The sequence below is a fragment of the Leuresthes tenuis genome, unplaced genomic scaffold (assembly GCF_036924035.1).
Source record: "Leuresthes tenuis unplaced genomic scaffold, fLeuTen1.0.hap1 SCAF_13, whole genome shotgun sequence".
Taxonomy (NCBI): Eukaryota; Metazoa; Chordata; class Actinopteri; order Atheriniformes; family Atherinopsidae; genus Leuresthes; species Leuresthes tenuis.
In genome coordinates this window covers 243,861-271,447 of record NW_027325367.1, presented here as the reverse complement: position 1 = coordinate 271,447, position 27,587 = coordinate 243,861, and the positions used below count along the sequence as shown (strand labels likewise).

The following is a 27,587-nucleotide window of genomic DNA, read 5'->3' as shown; positions in this document are numbered from 1 at the left end:
CAAACTTTTTGCCAAACTGTTCCTCAAACTGTTCCTCAGACTGTTCCTCAAACTGTTCCTCAGACTGTTCCTCAAACTGTTCCTCAAACTGTTCCTCAAACTGTTCCTTTGCTCCTCAAACTTTTTGCCAAACTGTTCCTCAAACTGTTCCTCAGACTGTTCCTCAGACTGTTCCTCAGACTGTTCCTCAAACTGTTCCTCAAACTGTTCCTTTGCTCCTCAAACTTTTTGCCAAACTGTTCCTCAAACTGTTCCTCAAACTGTTCCTCAGACTGTTCCTCAGACTGTTCCTCAAACTGTTCCTTTGCTCCTCAAACTTTTTGCCAAACTGTTCCTCAAACTGTTCCTCAGACTGTTCCTCAAACTGTTCCTCAGACTGTTCCTCAGACTGTTCCTCAGACTGTTCCTCAAACTGTTCCTCAAACTGTTCCTTTGCTCCTCAAACTTTTTGCCAAACTGTTCCTCAAACTGTTCCTCAAACTGCTCCTCAGACTGTTCCTCAAACTGTTCCTCAAACTGTTCCTCAGACTGTTCCTCAGACTGTTCCTCAAACTATTCCTCAAACTGTTCCTCAAACTGTTCCTCAGACTGTTCCTCAAACTGTTCCTCAGACTGTTCCTCAGACTGTTCCTCAAACTGTTCCTCAAACTGTTCCTTTGCTCCTCAAACTTTTTGTCAAACTGTTCCTCAAACTGTTCCTCAAACTGTTCCTCAAACTGTTCCTCAGCCTGTTCCTCAGACTGTTCCTCAAACTGCTCCTCAAACTTTTTGCCAAACTGTTCCTCAAACTGTTCCTCAAACTGTTCCTTTGCTCCTCAAACTTTTTGCCAAACTGTTCCTCAAACTGTTCCTCAAACTGTTCCTTTGCTCCTCAAACTTTTTGCCAAACTGTTCCTCAGACTGTTCCTCAGACTGTTCCTCAAACTGTTCCTCAGACTGTTCCTTTGCTCCTCAAACTGTTCCTCAGACTGTTCCTCAGACTGTTCCTCAGACTGTTCCTCAAACTATTCCTCAAACTGTTCCTCAAACTGTTCCTTTGCTCCTCAAACTTTTTGCCAAACTGTTCCTCAAACTGTTCCTCAGATTGTTCCTCAAACTGTTCCTCAAACTGTTCCTCAAACTGTTCCTCAAACTGTTCCTCAGACTGTTCCTCAAACTGTTCCTCAAACTGTTCCTCAGACTGTTCCTTTGCTCCTCAAACTTTTTGCCAAACTGTTCCTCAAACTGTTCCTCAGACTGTTCCTCAAACTGTTCCTCAAACTGTTCCTCAGACTGTTCCTCAAACTGTTCCTCAGACTGTTCCTCAGACTGTTCCTCAAACTGTTCCTCAAACTGTTCCTCAGACTGTTCCTTAAACTGTTCCTCAAACTGTTCACCAAACTGCAGTTTTAGTCTGTTGTCCGTCTCTGTGTCGAAGGAAATCACTGCTCCCACTTCAGCCCCTTTTGTCATGAAGAAATTTAATTTAGAAACCAGAAGAAATCTGGTTTTGTGACCCTTTCATGTGTCTCCTCCATGATTTTGTCCAAAATACCAAACTTACAGAAGCCTTTGGTGGTCCATCAGCTGAACTTAAACACGTTTCTTCAAATCCATCAGAGTTCCCAGGTGACGGCTTCACACCACATCCTGCAGCTTGAGGGATTTCCTGCTCTGTGATCAGAGTTCTGGTTGGATGCTAGCAGGTCACCGGGACCTGGACCTGCTGGGATGGCACTTCCTGCTCTCCAGCCGCTGTCGGGATGTTAATGTTTGGGTCATCATCCACCTGGTAACACTTCCCTAGATTCTTTATTATGTTAAAGTTGGAGCGGGCTGTTTCTGCCAGGCTGTTCTCCAGAATCCAACCCTCCGACTCTGACTCTGGATCGCCCAGCCGAAGAACGTTCTCCATGGCCGTCTGCAGGTATCGGACCCCGGTCAGAACCAGCAGCTGGCAGGAAAAGAGCAACGTTACTGTGGAATGGTTGAATAGCTGTAAAGGTAAAGTGAGCCACTACTCATGCTAGAAGCATCGTAAAGAAGTAGACTTTTTACTTTCTCATCCATTTTCTTCAAAGATTTTGGAGGAATAACTTGAAGTAAAGAGTTAATGGACACATCAACCAAAAGATGCTGAAATAAAAGTAAAGGACAGTCACCAAAATCATAGCGCTTGTGTCACTTGGTTTCAGTTACAGCTCCAAGCTAACAGCCATGCTCTCTCTTTGGAGGAGACAGCGCCTGGACCCAGCAAGCCACACTGAAAGGTGGAGTTTGTGGGGTTAACATCTTAGACTCACTGTTCAGGAAGCTGACGGAGAACAATCCTCAGAGCACTGAAACGCTGAAATGAACCCAAACAACCATCAGAGTCAGAGAGGGGCTTCAGTACTCTGAGGAGGATCGAGTCATTTCTCCAAAGTCACCCTGAACACACTGCTGAGCAGGTCCAGAAATGACCTGGCTTCAGCGGTGATTACCCCCCCTGCTTTACTGTCTCTGTTAACATCAGCTGTTACCATGGTTACTTGCTGTTTGAGTGGATTCTTGGACTTCTAACAGCAGACGTTTACACTTGAAAACTGGTTAACTTGTGATTAATATGAAGGAGAAACTAGTTTTAAGTTAATTAGAGAAATGACTAAAACCAGTTTTTGTGCATAACTCACAGAGAAAAGCTTCTTATTGTATTTCTGTAGAACTATGTTCATTTATTATTGAACGATGTTTAAACAGTGAAAACTACAGAGGATAGAGCAGCTTTATACTGAGGCATTTATGTTTAAAAATATGATCAATTTCAAAGCAATTGTGATGAAAAATCAGTTCTTGCAGTTAGAACTCATTCTGCAACCATGCTGGGTTCATTCCTGCGGATAATAATGTGGTGAAATGGAGCGTGATGTTGCTGCTCAGTCTTGTATTTTCTGATATTCTGATATATTCTGATATATTTTTGATATATTCTGCTCATCATTATCACTGGCAGCTGTAACTGGTTGTTTCTTAGATGTATTTTGGTGGCGAGTACCTCAAAGAGCCAGATGAGCAGCACGGTGAGGCCGATGGACTGCATGATGCCGGTGTAGTGGTCCAGCAGCGCCTGTCGGCAGCCTCTCCCCCACAGGTTCTGCTGCTGGCTCTGCTCGTCGTAGTTGAAGTGCGCCGAGGGGCTGCTGAGCTGCTGCTGGATGCAGGGCCGAGGGGAGAGGGTGCTGCAGCAGCTGAAGGGGACGCCTTCCATCAGATACTTCCCCTCCACGTTGCTCCTCAGACGGCTGCAGGGAAGGAGCAGGCTGTGAGTACAACTGTTAGGCAGCTGCTGTGAGCAGAGCAGTCTGTAGGTCAGTCTGTGGGTCAGCCTGTGGGTCAGTCTGTGAGTCAGTCTGTGAGTCAGTCTGTGGGTCAGTCTGTGGGTCAGTCTGTGGGTCAGTCTGTGAGTCAGTCTGTGAGTCAGTCTGTGAGTCAGTCTGTGAGTCAGTCTGTGGGTCAGTCTGTGAGTCAGTCTGTGAGTCAGTCTGTGGGTCAGTCTGTGAGTCAGTCTGTGAGTCAGTCTGTGGGTCAGTCTGTGAGTCAGTCTGTGGGTCAGTCTGTGGGTCAGTCTGTGAGTCAGTCTGTGAGTTAGTCTGTGGGTCAGTCTGTGAGTCTGTGAGTCAGTCTGTGAGTCAGTCTGTGAGTTAGTCTGTGGGTCAGCCTGTGGGTCAGTCTGTGGGTCAGTCTGTGGGTCAGTCTGTGAGTCAGTCTGTGAGTCTGTGAGTCAGTCTGTGAGTCAGTCTGTGAGTCAGTCTGTGGGTCAGTCTGTGGGTCAGTCTGTGAGTCAGTCTGTGGGTCAGTCTGTGAGTTAGTCTGTGGGTCAGTCTGTGAGTCAGTCTGTGAGTCAGTCTGTGAGTCAGTCTGTGAGTTAGTCTGTGGGTCAGTCTGTGAGTCAGTCTGTGGGTCAGTCTGTGAGTCAGTCTGTGGGTCAGTCTGTGGGTCAGTCTGTGAGTCAGTCTGTGGGTCAGTCTGTGAGTCAGTCTGTGAGTCAGTCTGTGGGTCAGTCTGTGAGTCAGTCTGTGGGTCAGTCTGTGGGTCAGTCTGTGAGTCAGTCTGTGAGTTAGTCTGTGGGTCAGTCTGTGAGTCTGTGAGTCAGTCTGTGAGTCAGTCTGTGAGTTAGTCTGTGGGTCAGCCTGTGGGTCAGTCTGTGGGTCAGTCTGTGGGTCAGTCTGTGAGTCAGTCTGTGAGTCTGTGAGTCAGTCTGTGAGTCAGTCTGTGAGTCAGTCTGTGGGTCAGTCTGTGGGTCAGTCTGTGAGTCAGTCTGTGGGTCAGTCTGTGAGTCTGTGAGTCAGTCTGTGAGTCAGTCTGTGGGTCAGTCTGTGGGTCAGTCTGTGGGTCAGTCTGTGAGTCAGTCTGTGGGTCAGTCTGTGAGTCAGTCTGTGGGTCAGCCTGTGGGTCAGTCTGTGGGTCAGTCTGTGAGTCAGTCTGTGGGTCAGTCTGTGGGTCAGTCTGTGGGTCAGTCTGTGAGTCAGTCTGTGAGTCAGTCTGTGAGTTAGTCTGTGGGTCAGTCTGTGAGTCAGTCTGTGGGTCAGTCTGTGAGTCAGTCTGTGGGTCAGTCTGTGGGTCAGTCTGTGAGTCAGTCTATGGGTCAGTCTGTGAGTCAGTCTGTGAGTCAGTCTGTGGGTCAGTCTGTGGGTCAGTCTGTGGGTCAGTCTGTGAGTCAGTCTGTGGGTCAGTCTGTGGGTCAGTCTGTGAGTCAGTCTGTGAGTCTGTGAGTCAGTCTGTGAGTCAGTCTGTGAGTCAGTCTGTGGGTCAGTCTGTGGGTCAGTCTGTGAGTCAGTCTGTGGGTCAGTCTGTGAGTCTGTGAGTCAGTCTGTGGGTCAGTCTGTGGGTCAGTCTGTGGGTCAGTCTGTGAGTCAGTCTGTGGGTCAGTCTGTGAGTCAGTCTGTGAGTCAGTCTGTGGGTCAGTCTGAGTCAGTCTGTGAGTCAGTCTGTGGGTCAGTCTGTGGGTCAGTCTGTGGGTCAGTCTGTGAGTCAGTCTGTGAGTCAGTCTGTGAGTTAGTCTGTGGGTCAGTCTGTGAGTCAGTCTGTGGGTCAGTCTGTCGGTCAGTCTGTGGGTCAGTCTGTGAGTCAGTCTGTGAGTCAGTCTGTGGGTCAGTCTGTGGGTCAGTCTGTGGGTCAGTCTGTGGGTCAGTCTGTGAGTCAGTCTGTGGGTCAGTCTGTGAGTCAGTCTGTGGGTCAGTCTGTGGGTCAGTCTGTGAGTCAGTCTATGGGTCAGTCTGTGGGTCAGTCTGTGAGTCAGTCTGTGGGTCAGTCTGTGAGTCAGTCTGTGGGTCAGTCTGTGGGTCAGTCTGTGAGTCAGTCTATGGGTCAGTCTGTGAGTCAGTCTGTGAGTCAGTCTGTGGGTCAGTCTGAGTCAGTCTGTGAGTCAGTCTGTGGGTCAGTATGTGAGTCAGTCTGTGAGTCAGTCTGTGAGTCAGTCTAAGGGTCAGTCTGTGAGTCAGTCTGTGGGTCAGTCTGTGGGTCAGTCTGTAGGTCAGTCTGTGAGTCAGTCTATGGGTCAGTCTGTGAGTCAGTCTGTGGGTCAGTCTGTGAGTCAGTCCGTGAGTCAGTCTGTGAGTCAGTCTGTGGGTCAGTCTGTGGGTCAGTCTGTGAGTCAGTCTGTGAGTCAGTCTGTGGGTCAGTCTGTGGGTCAGTCTGTGGGTCAGTCTGTGAGTCAGTCTGTGAGTCTGTGAGTCAGTCTGTGGGTCAGTCTGTGAGTCAGTCTGTAGGTCAGTCTGTGGGTCAGTCTGTGAGTCAGTCTGTGGGTCAGTCTGTGGGTCAGTCTGTGAGTCAGTCTGTGGGTCAGTCTGTGAGTCAGTCTGTGGGTCAGTCTGTGGGTCAGTCTGTGAGTCAGTCTGTGGGTCAGTCTGTGGGTCAGTCTGTGGGTCAGTCTGTGAGTCAGTCTGTGGGTCAGTCTGTGGGTCAGTCTGTGAGTCAGTCTGTGAGTCAGTCTGTGGGTCAGTCTGTGGGTCAGTCTGTGAGTCAGTCTGTGGGTCAGTCTGTGGGTCAGTCTGTGAGTCTGTGAGTCAGTCTGTGAGTCAGTCTGTGAGTCAGTCTGTGAGTCAGTCTGTGGGTCAGTCTGTGGGTCAGTCTGTGAGTCAGTCTGTGAGTCAGTCTGTGAGTCAGTCTGTGGGTCAGTCTGTGAGTCAGTCTGTGAGTCAGTCTGTGGGTCAGTCTGTGAGTCAGTCTGTGGCTGAAGTCCTGAAGACGCTCTGCTTCCTTTGTCACAGCAGTCTCAGGGTTCCACTGTGGGCTCTGCAGCTGGAACCCGAACCCTGTGTCTCGGGTTAGGGTAAGAGTTAGTAACTGTTCTGAAGGGTTAGAGTTAGGGTTAGGAACCCTTATGAAGGGTTAGAGTTAGGGTTAGGAACCCTTATGAAGGGTTAGAGTTAGGGTTAGGAACCCTTCTGAACACAGCAAAAATCAGAAGAATTCAGATTCAGACTGGACTGATGGCTTTATTAAAAACTGAGTCCAACAAAAGTGACAAACTAAGTGAACCCCTGATCCAGCAGCCATCTCCACTTTGCTCTGGTCTGTCCAAAGGACATTGTTCCAGAAGTCTTGAGCTTTGTTCAGATGCAGCTTTGCAAACCTAAGCTGTGCTGCCATGTTCTTTTTAGAGAGAAGAGGCTTTCTCCTGCAGCCCTTCCAAACAAGCCATCATTGTTCAGTCTTTTTCTAACTGTGCTGTCATGACCTTTAACCTTTAACATGCTAACTGAGGCCTGTAGAGTCTGAGATGTAGCTCTGGGCTTTTTCACCTTGGGGTGACCTTTGACCTTTAACATGCTAACTGAGGCCTGTAGAGTCTGAGATGTAGCTCTGGGCTTTTTCACCTTGGGGTGACCTTTAACCTTTAACATGCTAACTGAGGCCTGTAGAGTCTGAGATGTAGCTCTGGGCTTCTTCACCTTGGGGTGACCTTTAACCTTTAACATGCTAACTGAGGCCTGTAGAGTCTGAGATGTAGCTCTGGGCTTCTTCACCTTGGGGTGACCTTTAACCTTTAACATGCTAACTGAGGCCTGTAGAGTCTGAGATGTAGCTCTGGGCTTTTTCACCCTGGGGTGACCTTTAACCTTTAACATACTAACTGAGGCCTGTAGAGTCTGAGATGTAGCTCTGGGCTTCTTCACCTTGGGGTGACCTTTAACCTTTAACATGCTAACTGAGGCCTGTAGAGTCTGAGATGTAGCTCTGGGCTTTTTCACCTTGGGGTGACCTTTGACCTTTAACATGCTAACTGAGGCCTGTAGAGTCTGAGATGTATGACCTTTAACCTTTGACATGCTAACTGAGGCCTGTAGAGTCTGAGATGTAGCTCTGGGCTTTTTCACCTTGGGGTGACCTTTAACCTTTAGCATGCTAACTGAGGCCTGTGGAGTCTGAGATGTAGCTCTGGGCTTCTTCACCTTGGGGTGACCTTTAACCTTTAGCATGCTAACTGAGGCCTGTAGAGTCTGAGATGTAGCTCTGGGCTTCTTCACCTTGGGGTGACCTTTAACCTTTAGCATGCTAACTGAGGCCTGTAGAGTCTGAGATGTAGCTCTGGGCTTTTTCACCTTGGGGTGAACTTTAACCTTTAACATGCTAATTGAGGCCTGTAGAGTCTGAGATGTAGCTCTGGGCTTCTTCACCTTGGGGTGACCTTTAACCTTTAGCATGCTAACTGAGGCCTGTGGAGTCTGAGATGTAGCTTTGGGCTTTTTCACCTTGGGGTGAACTTTAACCTTTAACATGCTAACTGAGGCCTGTGGAGTCTGAGATGTAGCTCTGGGCTTTTTCACCTTGGGGTGAACTTTAACCTTTAACATGCTAACTGAGGCCTGTGGAGTCTGAGATGTAGCTCTGGGCTTTTTCACCTTGGGGTGAACTTTAACCTTTAACATGCTAACTGAGGCCTGTGGAGTCTGAGATGTAGCTCTGGGCTTTTTCACCTTGGGGTGAACTTTAACCTTTAACATGCTAACTGAGGCCTGTGGAGTCTGAGATGTAGCTCTGGGCTTTTTCACCTTGGGGTGAACTTTAACCTTTAACATGCTAACTGAGGCCTGTAGAGTCTGAGATGTAGCTCTGGGCTTCTTCACCTTGGGGTGACCTTTAACCTTTAGCATGCTAACTGAGGCCTGTAGAGTCTGAGATGTAGCTCTGGGCTTTTTCACCTTGGGGTGAACTTTAACCTTTAACATGCTAATTGAGGCCTGTAGAGTCTGAGATGTAGCTCTGGGCTTCTTCACCTTGGGGTGACCTTTAACCTTTAGCATGCTAACTGAGGCCTGTGGAGTCTGAGATGTAGCTCTGGGCTTTTTCACCTTGGGGTGAACTTTAACCTTTAACATGCTAACTGAGGCCTGTGGAGTCTGAGATGTAGCTCTGGGCTTTTTCACCTTGGGGTGAACTTTAACCTTTAACATGCTAACTGAGGCCTGTAGAGTCTGAGATGTAGCTCTGGGCTTTTTCACCTTGGGGTGAACTTTAACCTTTAACATGCTAACTGAGGCCTGTGGAGTCTGAGATGTAGCTCTGGGCTTTTTCACCTTGGGGTGAACTTTAACCTTTAACATGCTAACTGAGGCCTGTAGAGTCTGAGATGTAGCTCTGGGCTTCTTCACCTTGGGGTGACCTTTAACCTTTAGCATGCTAACTGAGGCCTGTAGAGTCTGAGATGTAGCTCTGGGCTTTTTCCCCTTGGGGTGACCTTTAACCTTTAACATGCTAACTGAGGCCTGTAGAGTCTGAGATGTAGCTCTGGGCTTTTTCACCTTGGGGTGAACTTTAACCTTTAACATGCTAACTGAGGCCTGTAGAGTCTGAGATGTAGCTCTGGGCTTCTTCACCTTGGGGTGACCTTTAACCTTTAGCATGCTAACTGAGGCCTGTAGAGTCTGAGATGTAGCTCTGGGCTTTTTCCCCTTGGGGTGAACTTTAACCTTTAACATGCTAACTGAGGCCTGTGGAGTCTGAGATGTAGCTCTTGGCTTTTTCACCTTGGGGTGACCTTTAACCTTTAACATGCTAACTGAGGCCTGTAGAGTCTGAGATGTAGCTCTGGGCTTTTTCACTTTGGGGTGACCTTTAACCTTTAACATGCTAGCTGAGGCCTGTAGAGTCTGAGATGTAGCTCTGGGCTTTTTCACCTTGGGGTGAACTTTAACCTTTAACATGCTAACTGAGGCCTGTAGAGTCTGAGATGTAGCTCTGGGCTTCTTCACCTTGGGGTGACCTTTAACCTTTAGCATGCTAACTGAGGCCTGTAGAGTCTGAGATGTAGCTCTGGGCTTTTTCCCCTTGGGGTGAACTTTAACCTTTAACATGCTAACTGAGGCCTGTGGAGTCTGAGATGTAGCTCTGGGCTTTTTCACCTTGGGGTGACCTTTAACCTTTAACATGCTAACTGAGGCCTGTAGAGTCTGAGATGTAGCTCTGGGCTTTTTCACTTTGGGGTGACCTTTAACCTTTAACATGCTAACTGAGGCCTGTAGAGTCTGAGATGTAGCTCTGGGCTTTTTCACCTTGGGGTGACCTTTAACCTTTAGCATGCTAACTGAGGCCTGTAGAGTCTGAGATGTAGCTCTGGGCTTCTTCACCTTGGGGTGAACTTGCTGGGACGTCCACTCCTGGGAAGATTGACAGCTGTCCTGAATGTTTTCCACTTGTGAATAATCTTTCTCTCTGTAGAATGATGGACTCCAGATAGTCTGGAAATGGCCTTATAACCCTTCCCAGACTGATGGGCAGCAGCAGCTGCTTCTCTCAGATCATTGCTGGTGTTGGCATCGTGTTAAACTGACAGAACTCCTGCTTTTATAGAGCTGCTCACACTGAGGATCAGTGAATCAGAGCATTGATCAGTTAATCAGAGCATTGATCAGTTAATCAGAGCATTGATCAGTTAATCAGAGCATTGATCAGTGAATCAGAGCATTGATCAGTTAATCAGAGCATTGATCAGTTAATCAGAGCTTTGATCAGTTAATCAGAGCATCGATCAGTTAATCAGAGCATTGATCAGTTAATCAGAGCATCGATCAGTTAATCAGAGCATTGATCAGTTAATCAGAGCATCGATCAGTTAATCAGAGCATTGATCAGTTAATCAGAGCATTGATCAGTTCATCAGAGCGTTGATCAGTTAATCAGAGCATTGATCAGCAGCTGCTGGCTGCTACTTAGTTCCTGTGGGAGCAGGAAGGGTTCACTTAGTTTCACACAATGCTTCTGTGTTTAGTCTCAGTTTGCGTCCCATAAATAATGAGACAGTGTAATATGTTCACCTGAGGTTGGATTCACTGAGTTTTAACACCTGCTGAGGAGCAGCTGCTTTCATCGTGTTCTGATAACCTTATAAAGATAATTCACTGTTTTGCTATATATAACTGACAGTTTTTATGAACATACAGCTGAGTATAAACGGGTTATATTGAGTCATTTCTTCCTGAGATGAACCCTGCTGGTTAATCCTTTGATCTCTGTATCTGCCAGACTTACCTGCAGTGGACCAGTGGCCTCAATCTGAAAATCAGCTGTTTCCTGTCTGTGAAACTTCACCAACAGTTCCTACTCTGACAGATGATTCCAGTACAGAATCTGTGTTAAAGACACATAAACACAACAGGAAACTGTGTTCCTGTGAGTCAAATGAAGCTTTGAGGTTGTAGATTTCTGCAGTTTTTTTTAGTTTGGCTGGAAGTTTTTGTCTGTTTCAGCTGCTTTAAGGTGATCAGAGTAGAACTTCTACCAAACACCTTCCTGCTGTTCAGCAGGACTGACCAGAACCAACACTTCAGCTCCACTTACTCTACTACAGAACTGCTGGTCATATCCAGGTAGCGGCTGCTGATCCACTGGACCTGGAACCAGTCCCGATAGCCGCTGTTCCCGCAGCACTGGAACTGGATCTGAAGCATGTCCAGCGTCCTCTTCAGGTAGCAGCGGCCCGGCATGTCCGTGTCCTTGTAGTGGCTCATGGTGTTTCTCAGGCCCAGGAACAGGGACTCCTCCAGCTGGCTGCGGATGCCGTAGCACATGAGCGCCCCCGCCAGGACGCAGGCCGTGAAGAAGAAGGTGCAGACGACGTACGGCATCATCGCCAGCTTCCAGCGCAGGAACTTGTTCGTGTCGGCACAGTCCAGGCAGATCTTGGCGCCCAGGAAGTTGATGCCGCAGGCGGCCAGGCCCGTGGTGATCAGCATGTGTGGCACGTAGAGGACCCCCTGCTCTGACATCACCTCCTGCCATTTCTGGATCTCCACTTTGAGGAACAACCCCAGGCCAAAGAGGATGGCGCCAGTCACCACGGAGATCCAGTTGAGCAGCCAGAGGACCTCAGCCAGCTTCTCCCTCTCTGCCTTGGTGAAGGTCACCTTACCGACTGCCATGGCTTCACTGTCACAGCGCCGCACATCCACGAGGAGGAGGCCACGGTCAAAAACTGGACCTCATGGTGCAGTACCTCTCACTACCACTAGGTGACAAACATCTGCACCCAACCATGAGCACCCCCGCCTGAACAGGAAGTCTGAATGTTAGTTTCCTCCAGGAAATCAAAATGATTGATCCATGAGTAAGAAATCAGATGGTCATTTCCGTCTGGCTGCCAGAAGTTTGTTCTACGAAAGGATCCGCATCCAAAAGTCCTGTCGGGCAGCACCGCGGTCACGTGATTCCGTTTGTAAAGAAGAGAACAGCTCACTGCTTTATATGCTGTGTTAGCAGAGAGGTTAAAGGTCAGGCTTCCTTTTCCTCAGCACCAAGCCCGTGGAGACGTACAGAACCTCAGAACCTGACAGAACCTCAGAACCCGGCTGCTCCGGTTTGGATCTCAGACACACGGCTCAGAGATCCACCTTCAGCGCGGCCTTCATCTAAAGGAGGAAGAAGAGCAGGCAGCCGTAATCAGCTTAATGAGGTATTTCAGTCGCTCCACAGGCGCCATGTGAGACAGGCAAGAAAGTTTAAACTGCGGCTGATGACATCACACGCTGATGACATCAGTCACAGGACATGTCGGAGGATCAGAATCATACAAATGTCTCCATTTTCTGCTCAGTTCACTTATTCCAACATCACCTGAGCCGAGGATCTCATCCGTCAGACTTCGCTCCGACCGCCTGTCAGCAGGACTCCACCAAGCGAACGATGCAGCTCTGAGGCTGTTAACGTCCCATCATGCACCTGTAATCTCCTTACAGCTAATCAGCCTTGTTGTAAGCTCCGAGCGGCTGAAGGAGCGTCATCAGGAGGCCTCACTTTAGACTCACCTGAGAGCAGCAGTTTTAATCATTCATGCATCATTAATCAGATTATTGATGCTTTCAGGCCCACATTTCATCCTCAGATTCTTTATATTTTCATTGTAAAATAGTCATACTTTGCACATCTTGTGTAATACTCTCTCACTACATGCTTCTGATTATTGTCACTGGAGCAAAACCTAAAAGCTTTGCTGTGAAAACATTTAACGTGCAAACATGAGCCAAAATACTGCAAAAAGTGCTCAATCCTCTGTTAAAAAGCATGATGAATATCCATCCATCCATCTTCTATACCACAGGGGGGCTGGAGCCTATCCCAGCGGGGCTCACCTGCACAGGTCAACCACACTCACTCCCAGAGTCACCAGGTAACCTGACAGCATGTTTTTGGATGGTGGGAGGAACCGGAGAACCGGAGAACCCGTGCAGACACGGGGAGAACATGCAGACTCCACACAGACAGAACCAACCGGGATTAGAACCAGGAACCCGAGAGGGCTCTCTGTAAACTGAAGAATATTCTCTTTGGTGGGGTGTTCAGATCCAGCATCTCAGAGTCTTGCTTTTCAGGTGAGATGCAATAATGATGCAGCCTCTGTGGGTTTTTAGTGCTAAAACAGCAGCAGGATGCAGCGTGAAGCATCTCCTCTCCATCAGTGAAGCTGCTGGTCCTCCAGCGCCCTCTGGTGGTCACACTCTTCAAACAAATGGGTTCATCAGTTCCTGCAGTCAGAACCAGAACCAGAAGTAAATGCATGAATTACATTTATCTGATATTCATATCAGTTCAAATTAAGTTAAGATGCATCAATGATTAATCAGATTTCAGGTCTGATGTTCCAACAAAAACTTAAATCTGTTAGTTTGATTTAACTGAAACAAAGAAATGATGTTCAGAGTATTCTCCGACCAGCAGAACCCAAAACAAAAGTAGAACCTGATGCAGCAACACTCAGTAAAAGCTGTTCTGGAGCCAAATAAAGACAGAAAGTTTATAGAATCTACAGAAACAGCTTCTGGAGCTTCTCCAAGCAGCAGGTTACCTGCTGACAGGTGAGGGTGTCAGGATTGGGTATAAAAGCAGCTTCCACCAAAGGTTCAGCCTCTCCAACAAGGATGGGTCGTGGCTCACCGCTTTGTGCCAAACTCCATCAGAGAATCATCAATAAGTTCAGGAAATATTCCTCAGAGTCAGACTGGAAAGAACTTTGGTCTTTCAGCATCTACAGAGCAGAATATTGGGAACAGATTCAGGGAGTCTGGGGAAGTCTCAGTGTGGAAAGGCCAAGGACAGAAAGCCCTGTTGGATGAGCTCGGAGCCCTCAGGCAGCACTGCAGGAGAAACCGTCAGGCCACCATGATCCATACAGCCACATGGGCTCAGGAGGAGCTGGGAAAAGCATTTCCACTCAACACAGTCCACGGCTGCATCCAGAAATGTGAGCTGAAGCTGCATCACACCAGGAGGAAGCCATATATCAGCTCTGAGCAGAACCACGGCCCAGTTCTCTGGACTCCAGCTCATCTCAGAGGGACAGAAAGACAGTGGACACGGGTTCTGTGGGCAGATGAGTTTCAGCTGCTTTTCTGGCTCCTGCTGCAGATGTTGGAGCATCATGAAGAGGAGAACCAGACAACAAACTGCTTGTTGATCAATAGTTCTGAGCAACTTTTAATATATTTTCCTTTATTCATCAGGACCACATGACGTCTCTGTATTTTCGCTCCGCCCGCAGCACTCAGGTCAAAGGTCACGGGTTACAGCGTTGAGTTACCAGAACAAGTGGAGTCGGAGGAAAATCAGAAAAATGTATGTTATCTGAAAGATGTTGTGCTGTTGGCTGTGATAGCAGTGAAAGAAACCCCGAAATGCAGTTTTATTCCATCCCAAAGGACGTAGAGCGGCGGAATAAGTGGTCGGCTGCTATAAGAAGAGACCGCTGGCATGATCTGAGCTCACCTCAAACTGTCCAGTTTACATGAAAAGTCGCACATTCGTTTCCCTTCATGGATGATAAAGGATGGATGTCAGCTAGCAGCGAGCTAGCAGCGAGCTAAAGTGGGAATGGAAACGAACTCGTGAGTCGTTAGCGCCGGAGCTAACAACTCGCTAACGGTAAACTACAATCAAAACCATTTCTAAAGTAGGATTTAATAAGTTTAACCAAATTAAAGAACAGCCAAAAGGATTCTGAACATTAATTTTATAAAAGTTAGCTGTAATGTTATTTCCTCATTTATTAGTAGCTTTGGATAAAAGCATCTGCTAAATGCGTAAACATAAACTAGAACCACCAGAGGAAAAAATAAACGAGTTTCAGAGCATTTGTAAAAAAACATTTTGAATTATCATAAACACATCTTCACAATCTATAATCAATATTAGCCAATCTTCATAAACAATTGATTGGTCCATATCGCTTTGTTTACTTTCCTGTTCGGAACAACAATAACAACAACAATGCTCTGTTTATTGAGTTTCTGATAACGTCACACGCTGACGTCAGAAAGGGCGGGGCGTACCAGTCTCTCCCAGCTCCTGTCAATCACAGAGACATATACACAGTCTATGGTCAATTACGCAATGACGTCATGTATCCGGAGCGTTTCCAGTGCAGGAAGGCGGGGCCTCGGGTTTCCTCAGGGAGAGACACAGGTGCATCAAGTGAGCGCTCAGCTGCAGCTTCTCGCTTCCGGAATCCTTCAGAATAAAAGCGTCTTAGCTTCTGGTTTCGGTTGTTTTTCCATCAACGTCCAAAAATGTGTCCAGTGCACGTGAAGAAGTCTGAATCTTATCGATCATGAACCCAAGGCTGATCAATGAGAACAAACTCTTGCTTTATTTGTGGCTGCTTTTTTCTTCTGAATTTGTTTGTGTTTATTTTTCTGTTATTTGTTTATTTTGCGGGTTTTGTTTGTTTATTCTTATTCTATTTATCTTGCTGGTTTTTTTTCCTTTTTGATCATGTTCCCGGATTCTGACGTATTTGACAGTAGAGTCCATTTCAGGTTCGGAACCATCCTGATGTGACCTTTATTGTGAAACTTAAGTAACAGGAAGCGGGATTTAGGTTCTTGAACTTGTTTTGGGTTATCCGACCTGGATTCAGCCATATTCCCACCGAGCAGGCACACCGGCAGCCGCCTCTAACTGACCCAAAAACCGCTCGTAATCCCTCGGTGCGCGGCCTCCCGGTGCTGACGGACATTTTGAGTCCAGCCGAGTCGAAACCGAAGCTCCCGGACTCGTTCCCGGGCCGATACTCCGAGCGGCGGACATGAAACAGCAGCGGCCAACCTGAGAGGCGACGCTGTTCCCGACGTCCCGATTTCCGAGAGGAAAGTCCAGATTTACCGGATTAAAACCGATGCGGAGGGCAGAACGACGCGGGCCCGCAGGCTGTTCGGCTCACGACGCGACGCAGCGACGGTAACCGGCGGACACTCAGCGACTGACCGACGCCCGGAGCCCCAAAATGTCGGGAATGTCCACCCGGAGCTAACAGGCTAGCTGCTGCTAGCACTCTCGGCAGGAAGCGGAGACCCGGCGGCAGCGCGCACTCGGACGGAGCGGCGGTGGGACACCAAGCGGACAGCGGACGGAGATCCCCGGCAGGATGTCGGCTCAGGAGCGGCTGAAGCGGCTGGAGGAGCTGCTGCTGGGGCAGAGGGCGGCGGGCTGCCTGAGCGTGGAGGCGCTGCTGGACCTGCTGCTCTGCCTGTACTCGGAGTGCTCCAACTGCCCGCTGAAGAGGGAGAAGCACGTCACCGACTTCCTGGAGTGGGGTAAGAACGGGTTCCGCCTGGAGTGGGGTAAGAACGGGTTCCGCCTGGAGTGGGGTAAGAACGGGTTCCTCCCGGAGTGGGGTAAGAACGGGTTCCGCCTGGAGTGGGGTAAGATACCGGGTTCCTCCCGGAGTGGGGTAAGAACGGGTTCCTCCCGGAGTGGGGTGAGATACCGGGTTCCTCCCAGAGTGGGGTGAGATACCGGGTTCCTCCCAGAGTGGGGTGAGATACCGGGTTCCTCCCAGAGTGGGGTAAGAACCGGGTTCCTCCCAGAGTGGGGTAAGAACCGGGTTCCTCCCAGAGTGGGGTAAGAACCGGGTTCCTCCCGGAGTGGGGTGAGAACCGGGTTCCTCCCGGAGTGGGGTAAGATACCGGGTTCCTCCCGGAGTGGGGTAAGATACCGGGTTCCTCCCAGAGTGGGGTAAGAACCGGGTTCCTCCCAGAGTGGGGTAAGAACCGGGTTCCTCCCGGAGTGGGGTGAGAACCGGGTTCCTCCCAGAGTGGGGTAAGAACCGGGTTCCTCCCGGAGTGGGGTGAGAACCGGGTTCCTCCCGGAGTGGGGTAAGAACCGGGTTCCACCCGGAGTGGGGTAAGCACCGGGTTCCTCCCGGAGTGGGGTGAGAACCGGGTTCCTCCCGGAGTGGGGTAAGATACCGGGTTCCTCCCGGAGTGGGGTAAGATACCGGGTTCCTCCCGGAGTGGGGTAAGAACCGGGTTCCTCCCGGAGTGGGGTGAGAACCGGGTTCCTCCCGGAGTGGGGTAAGATACCGGGTTCCTCCCGGAGTGGGGTAAGATACCGGGTTCCTCCCGGAGTGGGGTAAGATACCGGGTTCCTCCCAGAGTGGGGTAAGAACCGGGTTCCTCCCGGAGTGGGGTGAGAACCGGGTTCCTCCCGGAGTGGGGTAAGAACGGGTTCCTCCCGGAGTGGGGTAAGATACCGGGTTCCTCCCGGAGTGGGGTAAGATACCGGGTTCCTCCCAGAGTGGGGTAAGATACCGGGTTCCTCCCAGAGTGGGGTAAGATACCGGGTTCCTCCCAGAGTGGGGTAAGATACCGGGTTCCTCCCGGAGCGGGGTAAGATACCGGGTTCCTCCCGGAGCGGGGTAAGATACCGGGTTCCTCCCGGAGCGGGGTGAGAACCGGGTTCCTCCCGGAGCGGGGTAAGATACCGGGTTCCTCCCGGAGCGGGGTGACAACCGGGCCCCTCCCGGAGCGGGGTAAGATACCGGGTTCCTCCCGGAGCGGAGTAAGATACCGGGCCCCTCCCGGAGCGGGGTGGGAACAGGTTCCGCCCGGAGCGGGGTAAGAACCGGGTTCCGAGGTTCAGGAGTGGTGGCAGTTGCTCCACAGGAGCTTCCAACGCACCTGGAAGGTCCGGTAAAAGGCTGCATCGGTCCAGGACCGGGAGTCTGTTAGGTTTTCAGGTCCTTGAAAGGTGTCCAGATGTTCCCAGGAAGATTCAAGGACTTTGTTTGTTGGTATTTTGGAGGTTCGGAGGAGAGTTCAGGATCCTGATAAAGCGGGTCGGAGGGACCGGTGGAAGCTGCCTTTCAGAACGGCAGAGACCACCACAGTGGGTGTGGTTCTGGAAGTAATGCAGAAGGTTTTGGGTTTTAAACAGGGCCAGGGCCTGTGGGTGGAGTCCCTGAATGAGGTCCAGGCAGATTCCAGGAGAGGTTTCAGCTTTCACTTCTCAGTAGATTCAAGGTTCTGAAGAATTCCAGGGATTCAAATGACCTTTTCAGTTTGGGTTTGGAATTCTGGGATCAGGTTTTCCAGGACCTGGTTGTGGTTCTGGGTCAGGCTGCAGTGCAGATGGAGGCTGTTGCTGGCCCAGTTTGTCCTGGTTTGTGTGGCCTGGATGATGGTCCTGATGGTCCAGTATCGGGTCAGTGTGGTTCTGATACCAGAGGTTCTGATGACCGATTTTACTGTCTGATTATCAGGATTAGAGCTGAGCAGAACCAGCTGTTTCTGTTACCACGGTGATGGATGAACACACCTGCTGAGAGCAAGTCCTCTGGTGTTGCCCAGTTCAGGATTATCTGACCCACAGCGGTCCTGATCCTGAATCCGGACCCTGATTGGATCTGATCTGAGGAGTTCAGAACCACAGCAGACAGGGATCCATCAGAAGCCTGCAGATTCTCCTGGATCCAGGTTCTGTTCGGCCCGAGTCTCTGGAGGCCACCGATGGGTTTCTATTCTGGGCGTGTGTGTGTGTGTGTGTGTGTGTGTGTGTGTGTGTGTGTGTGTGTGTGTGTGTGTGACTCTGTGTGTGTGTGTGACTCTGTGTGTGTGTGTGACTCTGTGTGTGTGTGTGTGTGTGTGTGTGACCCAGATAAATCTGGTCTCAGATCAGATGAATTACAGATGGTCTCCAGGGTCCTAGTGCCTGCCTCTCATGATGTTCAGTTTGTGTTTCAGAACTTGTGCTAACGTGCGTGTGCATGTGTGTGCGTGTGTGTGTGACTGTGTGTGTGTGTGCGTGTGTGTGTGTGTGTGTGTGTGTGTGTGTGCACATGTAGTGAAGCCCTTCACCACCACAGTGAAGGACATGCGGCTGCACAGAGATGACTTTGAGATGCTGAAGGTGATTGGACGAGGAGCCTTTGGAGAGGTGAGACTCCCTGTTGACTCCGCCCCCTCTGACTTCTGTGTGCACGTGTCATTCTGTCTGTAACACACCTGCAGGTTGGTTTCCACCTTCCCTCTTAAAGCATGAAACAGGAAGTGCCGTGACATGGCGCCCACCTGAGCATGTTGTTTCACATCTGGAATCAACCGGACCTCGGTTCCGACGCCCTGGAATCAACCGGACCTCGGTTCTGACGCCCTGGAATCAACCGGACCTCGGTTCTGACGACCTGGAATCAACCGGACCTCGGTTCTGATGTTCTGATGTGACGCCGCCGCCGACAGACGAGTTACTTTAGCGCCGCTCAGCAACAGAACAGAACCCGCTAAAGTAAGGAGAGAAGAAAACAACACAAGAAGCTAACATGGAGTCTGCATGGCGGTGATATTAATCATGGACGATCACATCAGGCGTCTAAGATGGAGGCTGGAAGAGCTCACAGCGAGAGTCAGGAGACGGAGAATCCAGCAGCGGGCCATACTTCTTCCTTTCATGGAGGGAAGAAGGAGAGCAGAGCGCCGCAGACAAAGGAGACGAAGTTTAACTTATTAAACAGGCGCCGGTTGGGTCCGTGTCGTATGAGGAAACATTTCAGAGAAGGGGCGGAGCTACAGCCACCAAACACCTCCGGCATGTTCCTGTGGAACCCAGAAAAGACCCTGAAGGAGCTGAAATGGTTCCAGGAACTGAGGGCCGCGGCCCCTGGTTCCAGGAACTGAGGGCCGCGGCCCCTGGTTCCAGGAACTGAGGGCCGCGGCCCCTGGTTCCAGGAACTGAGGGCCGCCGCCCCTGGTTCCTGAGGGCCGTGGCCCCTGGTTCCTGAGGGCCGCGGCCCCTGGTTCCTGAGGGCCGCGGCCCCTGGTTCCTGGTTCCTGTAAGTCCGAATGTGGGGAAGAAATGTCCCTGTCCCTGAAAAGGTTCTAGGAACTGCAGAAGGTTCCTACCGTGGGAACGCGCCTCTGGTTGGTCGGGATCTAAAAGCAGCTGTTATTGATCCATTTATTCCTACCAGGTGTAAAGTCTGAGTTCCTGTTTCCACTTTGTTATGCAAATGAGGGGCGGGGCCTGGATCAATAATTAATTTATTTCAGAAACACTTTTATTTGGGATTTTGGCCTTTTCAGGCCTCCGTATAGGTTTGGTTCCGCCCTGCTGCTGGTTCTGAATGAAAACCACAGAATCAGAACATCAGTGAACTGGGGGTGCAGCGAGGGACGGTGGTTTTATTCTTAGCTCACAGAAGAAGAGACTATAGAAGATATTTTATATTTTAACAGGACTGTAAAAAACAAAGATCCTCCTCCACCCCTGCTGGGTGAAGCTCTCCTCCATCCACCCAGAGACCATGGAACCTCGGCCCCATCACCTGAACCAAAGATGGAGTTTAATTCAGAAAAGTCCAAAGAAAAACCTGATTTCTGAAACTGAAGAAGAAGAACATTTTACCTAACCCAGGCTCTGTCTTTCTCACTAACTAACCAACTAACCTGTTGATGCCCCACCCCCTCTCTCAGGTCGCCGTGGTGAAGTTGAAGAACTCGGAGCAGGTCTATGCCATGAAGATCCTGAATAAGTGGGAGATGCTGAAGCGAGCTGAGGTGGGCTGCTCTTCCTCCTCCTCTTCCTCGGGCTGCAGATGGCGTGTAGCTGAGGCGTGATGTTGCTGTGTTCTGTGTGCAGACGGCGTGTTTCCGTGAGGAGCGGGACGTCTTGGTCAGAGGGGACAGTCAGTGGATCACCACCCTGCACTACGCCTTTCAGGACGACAACTTCCTGGTAAGAACTCGGTCCTGGTTCTGCTGCTGCTTGGGCTCAGTCCCCCTGCTGACCTCACCTGTCCCTATGTTGGCAGTACCTGGTGATGGACTACTACGTGGGCGGAGACCTGCTGACCCTGCTCAGTAAGTTTGAGGACCGACTCCCTGAGGACATGGCCCGGTTCTACGTGGCGGAGATGGTTCTGGCCATCCACTCCATTCACCTGCAGCACTACATCCACAGGTACCACCTGGGCTGAGCTAAGGTGTACAGGGTCCACACTGTGAGAAGTTCTGCCAGGGTGGCCCTTTCAGACAGGAAGTGCTGTTTTTGTGAGCAGTGCCTTCTGGGAAATGTAGTCGCATCCTGCCTCGTGTTCAAAGAGAGAAAACTTTATTTAAAACGTTGCTAAATGCAGGTGGAAGGACTGATGTCACCTGTGATGTCACCTGTGATGTCACCTGTGATGTCACCTGTGATGTCACCCGTGATGTCACCTGTGGTGTCACCTGTGATGTCACCTGTGATGTCACAGGTGATGTCACCCGTGACGTCACCTGTGATGTCACCCGTGACGTCACCTGTGATGTCACCCGTGATGTCACCCGTGATGTCACCTGTGGTGTCACCTGTGATGTCACCTGTGATGTCACAGGTGATGTCACCCGTGACGTCACCCGTGATGTCACCCGTGATGTCACCCGTGATGTCACCTGTGATGTCACTGTTTGTGGTTTTTCTCAGAGACATCAAACCAGACAACATCCTGCTGGACGCCAACGGTCATATTCGGCTCGCTGACTTCGGCTCGTGTCTCCGGATGATGGAGGACGGCACGGTAACGCGCGCACACACAGAAACGGTTAACAGGCGAGATGGGACAGGTGTGTCACAGCTCCGCCTCCTCTGCTCATTCGCTGCAGGTGCAGTCCTCGGTGGCGGTGGGGACCCCAGACTACATCTCCCCCGAGATCCTGCAGGCGATGGAAGACGGCATGGGCCGCTACGGCCCCGAGTGCGACTGGTGGTCGCTGGGAGTGTGCGTGTACGAGATGCTGTACGGGGAGACGCCGTTCTACGCCGAGTCACTGGTGGAAACCTACGGGAAGATCATGAACCACGAGGTGAGCGCTGCCTCCTCTCTGAGTAATCGGACTACTTCTGTTTCCAGGCTGTGCTCGTCTCCAGACTCTCGACCCAGTTCCTCTTTTCTAAATCAGAACCCTCAGGGGATGGACACCCACTTCCTGTCTGAACGCTCGCCTCTGCTCTGTTTCCAGGATCGCTTCCAGTTTCCCGCCCATGTGAGCGACGTGTCCGAGCACGCCAAGGACCTGATCCAGCGCCTGCTCTGCTCCAGGGAGCGCCGACTCGGGCTCAACGGGATCTCCGACTTCAAGAGCCACCCGTTCTTCAGCGGGATCGACTGGGACAACATCCGGTCCACAGAGGCGCCCTACATCCCTGACGTGTCCTCGCCCACCGACACCTCCAACTTCGACGTGGATGACGATGTTCTGAAGAACCCGGTGAGGATCGGCACCCTTTGGCGTGCAGCGGGTGTGTCTCAGTGTTACGGTGATCTGATGTGGCGTTCCCTGCAGGACATTGGACCTCCGGTGTCTCACACGGGCTTCACCGGCCAGCACCTCCCGTTCGTCGGCTTCACCTTCACCACTGATAGCTGCTTCTCAGACCGCTGCTTCATCAGCCGGGTGGCGCCGGGGGTTGGACAGGAGGAGGCGGCGGGGGGGCAGGAGGTGGAGGCGTTCGAGAGGAGGATCCGGCGCCTGGAGCAGGAGAAGCAGGAGCTGAACCGCAGGCTGCAGGGTGAGGCCCAGATCTTGGCGGTTGGGGTTCTGCCGCTGGGGTCTTCCCCCTAACCGTGTTGTGTCTCAAACAGAGTCCACCCTGGCCCTGGCGGCGCCGGCTCGGGGAGGAACTCTGACCCGGGACAAAGAGATCAAGAAGCTGAACGAGGAGATCGAGCGGCTGAAGAAGAAGCTGGCAGGTCAGAGGTTGATCAGAACCAGCACACATAGGCGTGCAGATGTTTAACAGCATGGCATTCATGAGACCCACCCTGTGATGTCACAGACTCTGACAGGCTGGAGCACCAGCTGGAGGAGGCGGTGACCCTCAGGCAGGACTACGAGAGCTCCGCCTCCAAGCTGAAGACGCTGGAGAGGCAGGTGAAGACGCTGCGGCAGGAGAAGGACGAAGTCCACAAGGTAACATCAGCAGGTTGTGACCCCGAGCCTGGAGCCTGAGGCGGAGCTCTGATCTTCCTCCTCCTGTGAGCAGCAGCTTTCTGACTCTCTGGAGCGCCTGAGGAGTCAGACGAAGGAGCTGAAGGAGGCGCACTCTCAGAGGAAGCTGGCCCTGCAGGAGTCCTCAGAGCTGTCGGAGAGGATGGCCGAACTCCGCTCCTCCAAGCAGCGTCTGGGTCGCCAGCTGCGGGACAAAGAGGAGGAGATGGACGCGCTCCTGCAGAAGATGGACGCCATGAGGCAGGAAATCCGCAAGACCGAGAAGAACCGCAAGGAGGTCAGGAGGGGGGGCGTGAAAATACGGTCGCAGCAAGAGTAAATAACTCTTAGAAAGCCGTTAGGAACGCTTCGAGTCTTTAACGCTTGCTGTCAGTAAGGTTTGGAGCTTCTGCTGGAAACAGTTCACCTGTTGGCCAGCAGGGGTCAGCGCAGCTTACTCCTTTATCCAGGAAACTTCTGCCTTTAAGCTCAAATAGACTTTAATGTAATGCAGGTATTTTTCTGATTCCGTGTGTTACCATAGCAACACGATGGACTGATCGGTGTTATTGATTATGACGCATATTTAACCCTTAAAGTTAAATACAGGTTCCAACAGGCTGCAGATTAAACATGATCTGAGATGAAAGGAAAGGTTGGTGAAACTGACAGCATGACTCTGTGCATTTGGGTCAGCAGGTGCCAACCTGGATGGGCTAAAAGCGGAGGACAAATTCTCGGTTCTGCATGAGAATGAATTCGATCTTAATTTTATGTTTTTCATGTTTTTTTTTTGTCATTTTATCCACATGTGCGGGGGCCCGTTCTCGGGTCGGTCGGTGTGCGGGGGCCCGTTCTCGGGTCGGTCGGTGGTTGGGGGCCCGTTCTCTGCCTCGGTCGGTGTGCGGGGGCCCGTTCTCGGGTCGGTCAGTGTGCGGGGGCCCGTTCTCGGGTCGGTCAGTGTGCGGGGGCCCGTTCTCGGGTCGGTCGGTGGTTGGGGGCCCGTTCTCTGCCTCGGTCGGTGTGCGGGGGCCCGTTCTCGGGTCGGTCGGTGTGCGGGGGCCCGTTCTCGGGTCGGTGGGTGGTTGGGGGCCCGTTCTCTGCCTCGGTCGGTGTGCGGGGGCCCGTTCTCGGGTCGGTCGGTGTGCGGGGGCCCGTTCTCGGGTCGGTGGGTGGTTGGGGGCCCGTTCTCGGCCTCGGGTCGGTGTGCGGGGGCCCGTTCTCGGGTCGGTTGGTCGGTGGGGGGCCCGTTCTCTGCCTCGGTCGGTGTGCGGGGGCCCGTTCTCGGCCTCGGCCTCGGTCGGTGTGCGGGGGCCCGTTCTCGGCCTCGGGTCGGTGTGCGGGGGCCCGTTCTCGGCCTCGGCCTCGGTCGGTGTGCGGGGGCCCGTTCTCGGCCTCGGGTCGGTGTGCGGGGGCCCGTTCTCGGGTCGGTCGGTGTGCGGGGGCCCGTTCTCGGGTCGGTCGGTGTGCGGGGGCCCGTTCTCGGGTCGGTCGGTGTGCGGGGGCCCGTTCTCGGGTCGGTCGGTGGTTGGGGGCCCGTTCTCGGGTCGGTCGGTGTGCGGGGGCCCGTTCTCGGGTCGGTCGGTTTGCGGGGGCCCGTTCTCTGGTCGGTCGGTGTGCGGGGGCCCGTTCTCGGGTCGGTGTGCGGGGGCCCGTTCTCGGGTCGGTGTGCGGGGGCCCGTTCTCTGCCTCGGTCGGTGTGCGGGGGCCCGTTCTCGGGTCGGTTGGTGTGCGGGGGCCCGTTCTCGGGTCGGTCGGTGTGCGGGGGCCCGTTCTCTGCCTCGGTCGGTGTGCGGGGGCCCGTTCTCGGGTCGGTCGGTGTGTGGGGGCCCGTTCTCTGGTCGGTCGGTGTGCGGGGGCCCGTTCTCGGGTCGGTCGGTGTGCGGGGGCCCGTTCTCGGGTCGGTGGGTGGTTGGGGGCCCGTTCTCTGCCTCGGTCGGTGTGCGGGGGCCCGTTCTCGGGTCGGTTGGTCGGTGGGGGGCCCGTTCTCGGGTCGGTCGGTGGTTGGGGGCCCGTTCTCGGGTCGGTCGGTGTGCGGGGGCCCGTTCTCGGGTCGGTCGGTGTGCGGGGGCCCGTTCTCTGGTCGGTCGGTGTGCGGGGGCCCGTTCTCGGGTCGGTCGGTGTGCGGGGGCCCGTTCTCGGGTCGGTCGGTGTGCGGGGGCCCGTTCTCGGGTCGGTGGGTGGTTGGGGGCCCGTTCTCTGCCTCGGTCGGTGTGCGGGGGCCCGTTCTCGGGTCGGTTGGTCGGTGGGGGGCCCGTTCTCGGGTCGGTCGGTGGTTGGGGGCCCGTTCTCGGGTCGGTCGGTGTGCGGGGGCCCGTTCTCGGGTCGGTCGGTGTGCGGGGGCCCGTTCTCGGCCTCGGTCGGTGTGCGGGGGCCCGTTCTCGGGTCGGTCGGTGTGCGGGGGCCCGTTCTCGGGTCGGTCAGTGTGCGGGGGCCCGTTCTCGGGTCGGTCAGTGTGCGGGGGCCCGTTCTCGGGTCGGTCGGTGTGCGGGGGCCCGTTCTCGGGTCGGTCGGTGGGCGGGGGCCCGTTCTCGGGTCGGTCGGTGTGCGGGGGCCCGTTCTCGGTCGGTGTGCGGGGGCCCGTTCTCGGGTCGGTCGGTGTGCGGGGGCCCGTTCTCGGGTCGGTCGGTGTGCGGGGGCCCGTTCTCGGGTCGGTCGGTGTGCGGGGGCCCGTTCTCGGGTCGGTGGGTGGTTGGGGGCCCGTTCTCGGGTCGGTCGGTGTGCGGGGGCCCGTTCTCGGGTCGGTCGGTGTGCGGGGGCCCGTTCTCGGGTCGGTCAGTGTGCGGGGGCCCGTTCTCGGGTCGGTCAGTGTGCGGGGGCCCGTTCTCGGGTCGGTCAGTGTGCGGGGGCCCGTTCTCGGGTCGGTCGGTGGTTGGGGGCCCGTTCTCTGCCTCGGTCGGTGTGCGGGGGCCCGTTCTCGGGTCGGTCGGTGTGCGGGGGCCCGTTCTCGGGTCGGTGGGTGGTTGGGGGCCCGTTCTCTGCCTCGGTCGGTGTGCGGGGGCCCGTTCTCGGCCTCGGGTCGGTGTGCGGGGGCCCGTTCTCGGGTCGGTCAGTGTGCGGGGGCCCGTTCTCGGGTCGGTGGGTGGTTGGGGGCCCGTTCTCTGCCTCGGTCGGTGTGCGGGGGCCCGTTCTCTGCCTCGGTCGGTGTGCGGGGGCCCGTTCTCGGCCTCGGGTCGGTGTGCGGGGGCCCGTTCTCGGTCGGTGTGCGGGGGCCCGTTCTCGGTCGGTGTGCGGGGGCCCGTTCTCGGGTCGGTCGGTGTGCGGGGGCCCGTTCTCGGGTCGGTCGGTGTGCGGGGGCCCGTTCTCGGGTCGGTCGGTGTGCGGGGGCCCGTTCTCGGGTCGGTGGGTGGTTGGGGGCCCGTTCTCGGGTCGGTCGGTGTGCGGGGGCCCGTTCTCGGGTCGGTCGGTGTGCGGGGGCCCGTTCTCGGGTCGGTCAGTGTGCGGGGGCCCGTTCTCGGGTCGGTCAGTGTGCGGGGGCCCGTTCTCGGGTCGGTCGGTGGTTGGGGGCCCGTTCTCTGCCTCGGTCGGTGTGCGGGGGCCCGTTCTCGGGTCGGTCGGTGTGCGGGGGCCCGTTCTCGGGTCGGTGGGTGGTTGGGGGCCCGTTCTCTGCCTCGGTCGGTGTGCGGGGGCCCGTTCTCGGCCTCGGGTCGGTGTGCGGGGGCCCGTTCTCGGGTCGGTCAGTGTGCGGGGGCCCGTTCTCGGGTCGGTGGGTGGTTGGGGGCCCGTTCTCTGCCTCGGTCGGTGTGCGGGGGCCCGTTCTCTGCCTCGGTCGGTGTGCGGGGGCCCGTTCTCGGCCTCGGGTCGGTGTGCGGGGGCCCGTTCTCGGCCTCGGCCTCGGTCGGTGTGCGGGGGCCCGTTCTCGGCCTCGGGTCGGTGTGCGGGGGCCCGTTCTCGGGTCGGTCGGTGTGCGGGGGCCCGTTCTCGGGTCGGTCGGTGTGCGGGGGCCCGTTCTCGGGTCGGTCGGTGGGCGGGGGCCCGTTCTCGGGTCGGTCGGTGTGCGGGGGCCCGTTCTCGGTCGGTGTGCGGGGGCCCGTTCTCGGGTCGGTCGGTGTGCGGGGGCCCGTTCTCGGGTCGGTCGGTGTGCGGGGGGCCCGTTCTCGGGTCGGTCGGTGGGCGGGGGGCCCGTTCTCGGCCCCGGGTCGGTCGGTGGTTGGGGGCCCGTTCTCGGTCGGTCCGTGGTTGGGGGCCCGTTCTCTGCCTCGGTCGGTGTGCGGGGGCCCGTTCTCGGCCTCGGTCGGTGTGCGGGGGCCCGTTCTCGGGTCGGTCCGTGTGCGGGGGCCCGTTCTCGGGTCGGTCCGTGTGCGGGGGCCCGTTCTCGGTCGGTGGTTGGGGGCCCGTTCTCGGGTCGGTCGGTGGTTGGGGGCCCGTTCTCGGCCTCGGTCGGTGTGCGGGGGCCCGTTCTCGGGTCGGTCCGTGTGCGGGGGCCCGTTCTCGGTCGGTGTGCGGGGGCCCGTTCTCGGGTCGGTCGGTGGGCGGGGGCCCGTTCTCGGGTCGGTCGGTGGGCGGGGGCCCGTTCTCGGCCCCGGGTCGGTCGGTGGTTGGGGGCCCGTTCTCGGCCTCGGTCGGTGTGCGGGGGCCCGTTCTCGGGTCGGTCCGTGTGCGGGGGCCCGTTCTCGGCCTCGGTCGGTGTGCGGGGGCCCGTTCTCGGGTCGGTCCGTGTGCGGGGGCCCGTTCTCGGTCGGTGGTTGGGGGCCCGTTCTCGGGTCGGTCGGTGGTTGGGGGCCCGTTCTCGGGTCGGTCGGTGTGCGGGGGCCCGTTCTCGGGTCGGTCGGTGGGCGGGGGCCCGTTCTCGGGTCGGTCGGTGGGCGGGGGCCCGTTCTCGGCCCCGGGTCGGTCGGTGGTTGGGGGCCCGTTCTCGGGTCGGTCGGTGTGCGGGGGCCCGTTCTCGGTCGGTCCGTGGTT

General features: G+C 54.4%; 2 protein-coding genes across 3 annotated transcripts in view; one reads left to right on the top strand and one right to left on the bottom strand.

Annotated features, from left to right (window-relative positions):
- Window positions 1–1,622: 1,622 nt before the first annotated feature.
- LOC140267438 (photoreceptor outer segment membrane glycoprotein 2-like) lies at window positions 1,623–11,499 on the bottom strand. The gene is made up of 3 exons (XM_072362709.1): window positions 10,798–11,499; window positions 3,014–3,260; window positions 1,623–1,933 (listed from the first exon to the last, which is right to left on the bottom strand). The coding sequence occupies exons 1-3, from the start codon at window positions 11,376–11,378 to the stop codon at window positions 1,679–1,681; spliced, it is 1,083 nt and encodes a 360-aa protein (XP_072218810.1). The 5' UTR covers window positions 11,379–11,499; the 3' UTR covers window positions 1,623–1,678.
- Window positions 11,500–15,338: 3,839 nt separating this feature from the next.
- cdc42bpb (CDC42 binding protein kinase beta (DMPK-like)) overlaps window positions 15,339–27,587 on the top strand; it is a 39,105-nt gene continuing 26,856 nt past the window's right edge. For both annotated transcript variants that reach the window (XM_072362042.1, XM_072362043.1), the window contains exons 1-12: window positions 15,339–16,040; window positions 18,569–18,660; window positions 20,193–20,276; window positions 20,359–20,454; window positions 20,531–20,679; window positions 21,181–21,274; window positions 21,360–21,560; window positions 21,717–21,965; window positions 22,041–22,266; window positions 22,340–22,447; window positions 22,534–22,667; window positions 22,741–22,983. In XM_072362042.1, coding sequence (XP_072218143.1) covers window positions 15,872–16,040; window positions 18,569–18,660; window positions 20,193–20,276; window positions 20,359–20,454; window positions 20,531–20,679; window positions 21,181–21,274; window positions 21,360–21,560; window positions 21,717–21,965; window positions 22,041–22,266; window positions 22,340–22,447; window positions 22,534–22,667; window positions 22,741–22,983 — 1,845 coding nt within the window. In that variant the 5' untranslated portion in view covers window positions 15,339–15,871. The remainder of the gene's footprint in view (window positions 16,041–18,568; window positions 18,661–20,192; window positions 20,277–20,358; window positions 20,455–20,530; window positions 20,680–21,180; window positions 21,275–21,359; window positions 21,561–21,716; window positions 21,966–22,040; window positions 22,267–22,339; window positions 22,448–22,533; window positions 22,668–22,740; window positions 22,984–27,587) is intronic.

Excerpts from the sequence above, each read along its gene's own strand:
- LOC140267438 (XM_072362709.1), bottom strand. The coding sequence starts at position 11,378 with ATGGCAGTCGGTAAGGTGACCTTCACCAAGGCAGAGAGGGAGAAGCTG. Across the intron at positions 3,261-10,797 it reads ACCAGCAGTTCTGTAGTAGA|CCGTCTGAGGAGCAACGTGG; the intron begins GTAAGTGGAGCT and ends CCTTCCCTGCAG. Across the intron at positions 1,934-3,013 it reads TGCTCATCTGGCTCTTTGAG|CTGCTGGTTCTGACCGGGGT; the intron begins GTACTCGCCACC and ends TTTTCCTGCCAG.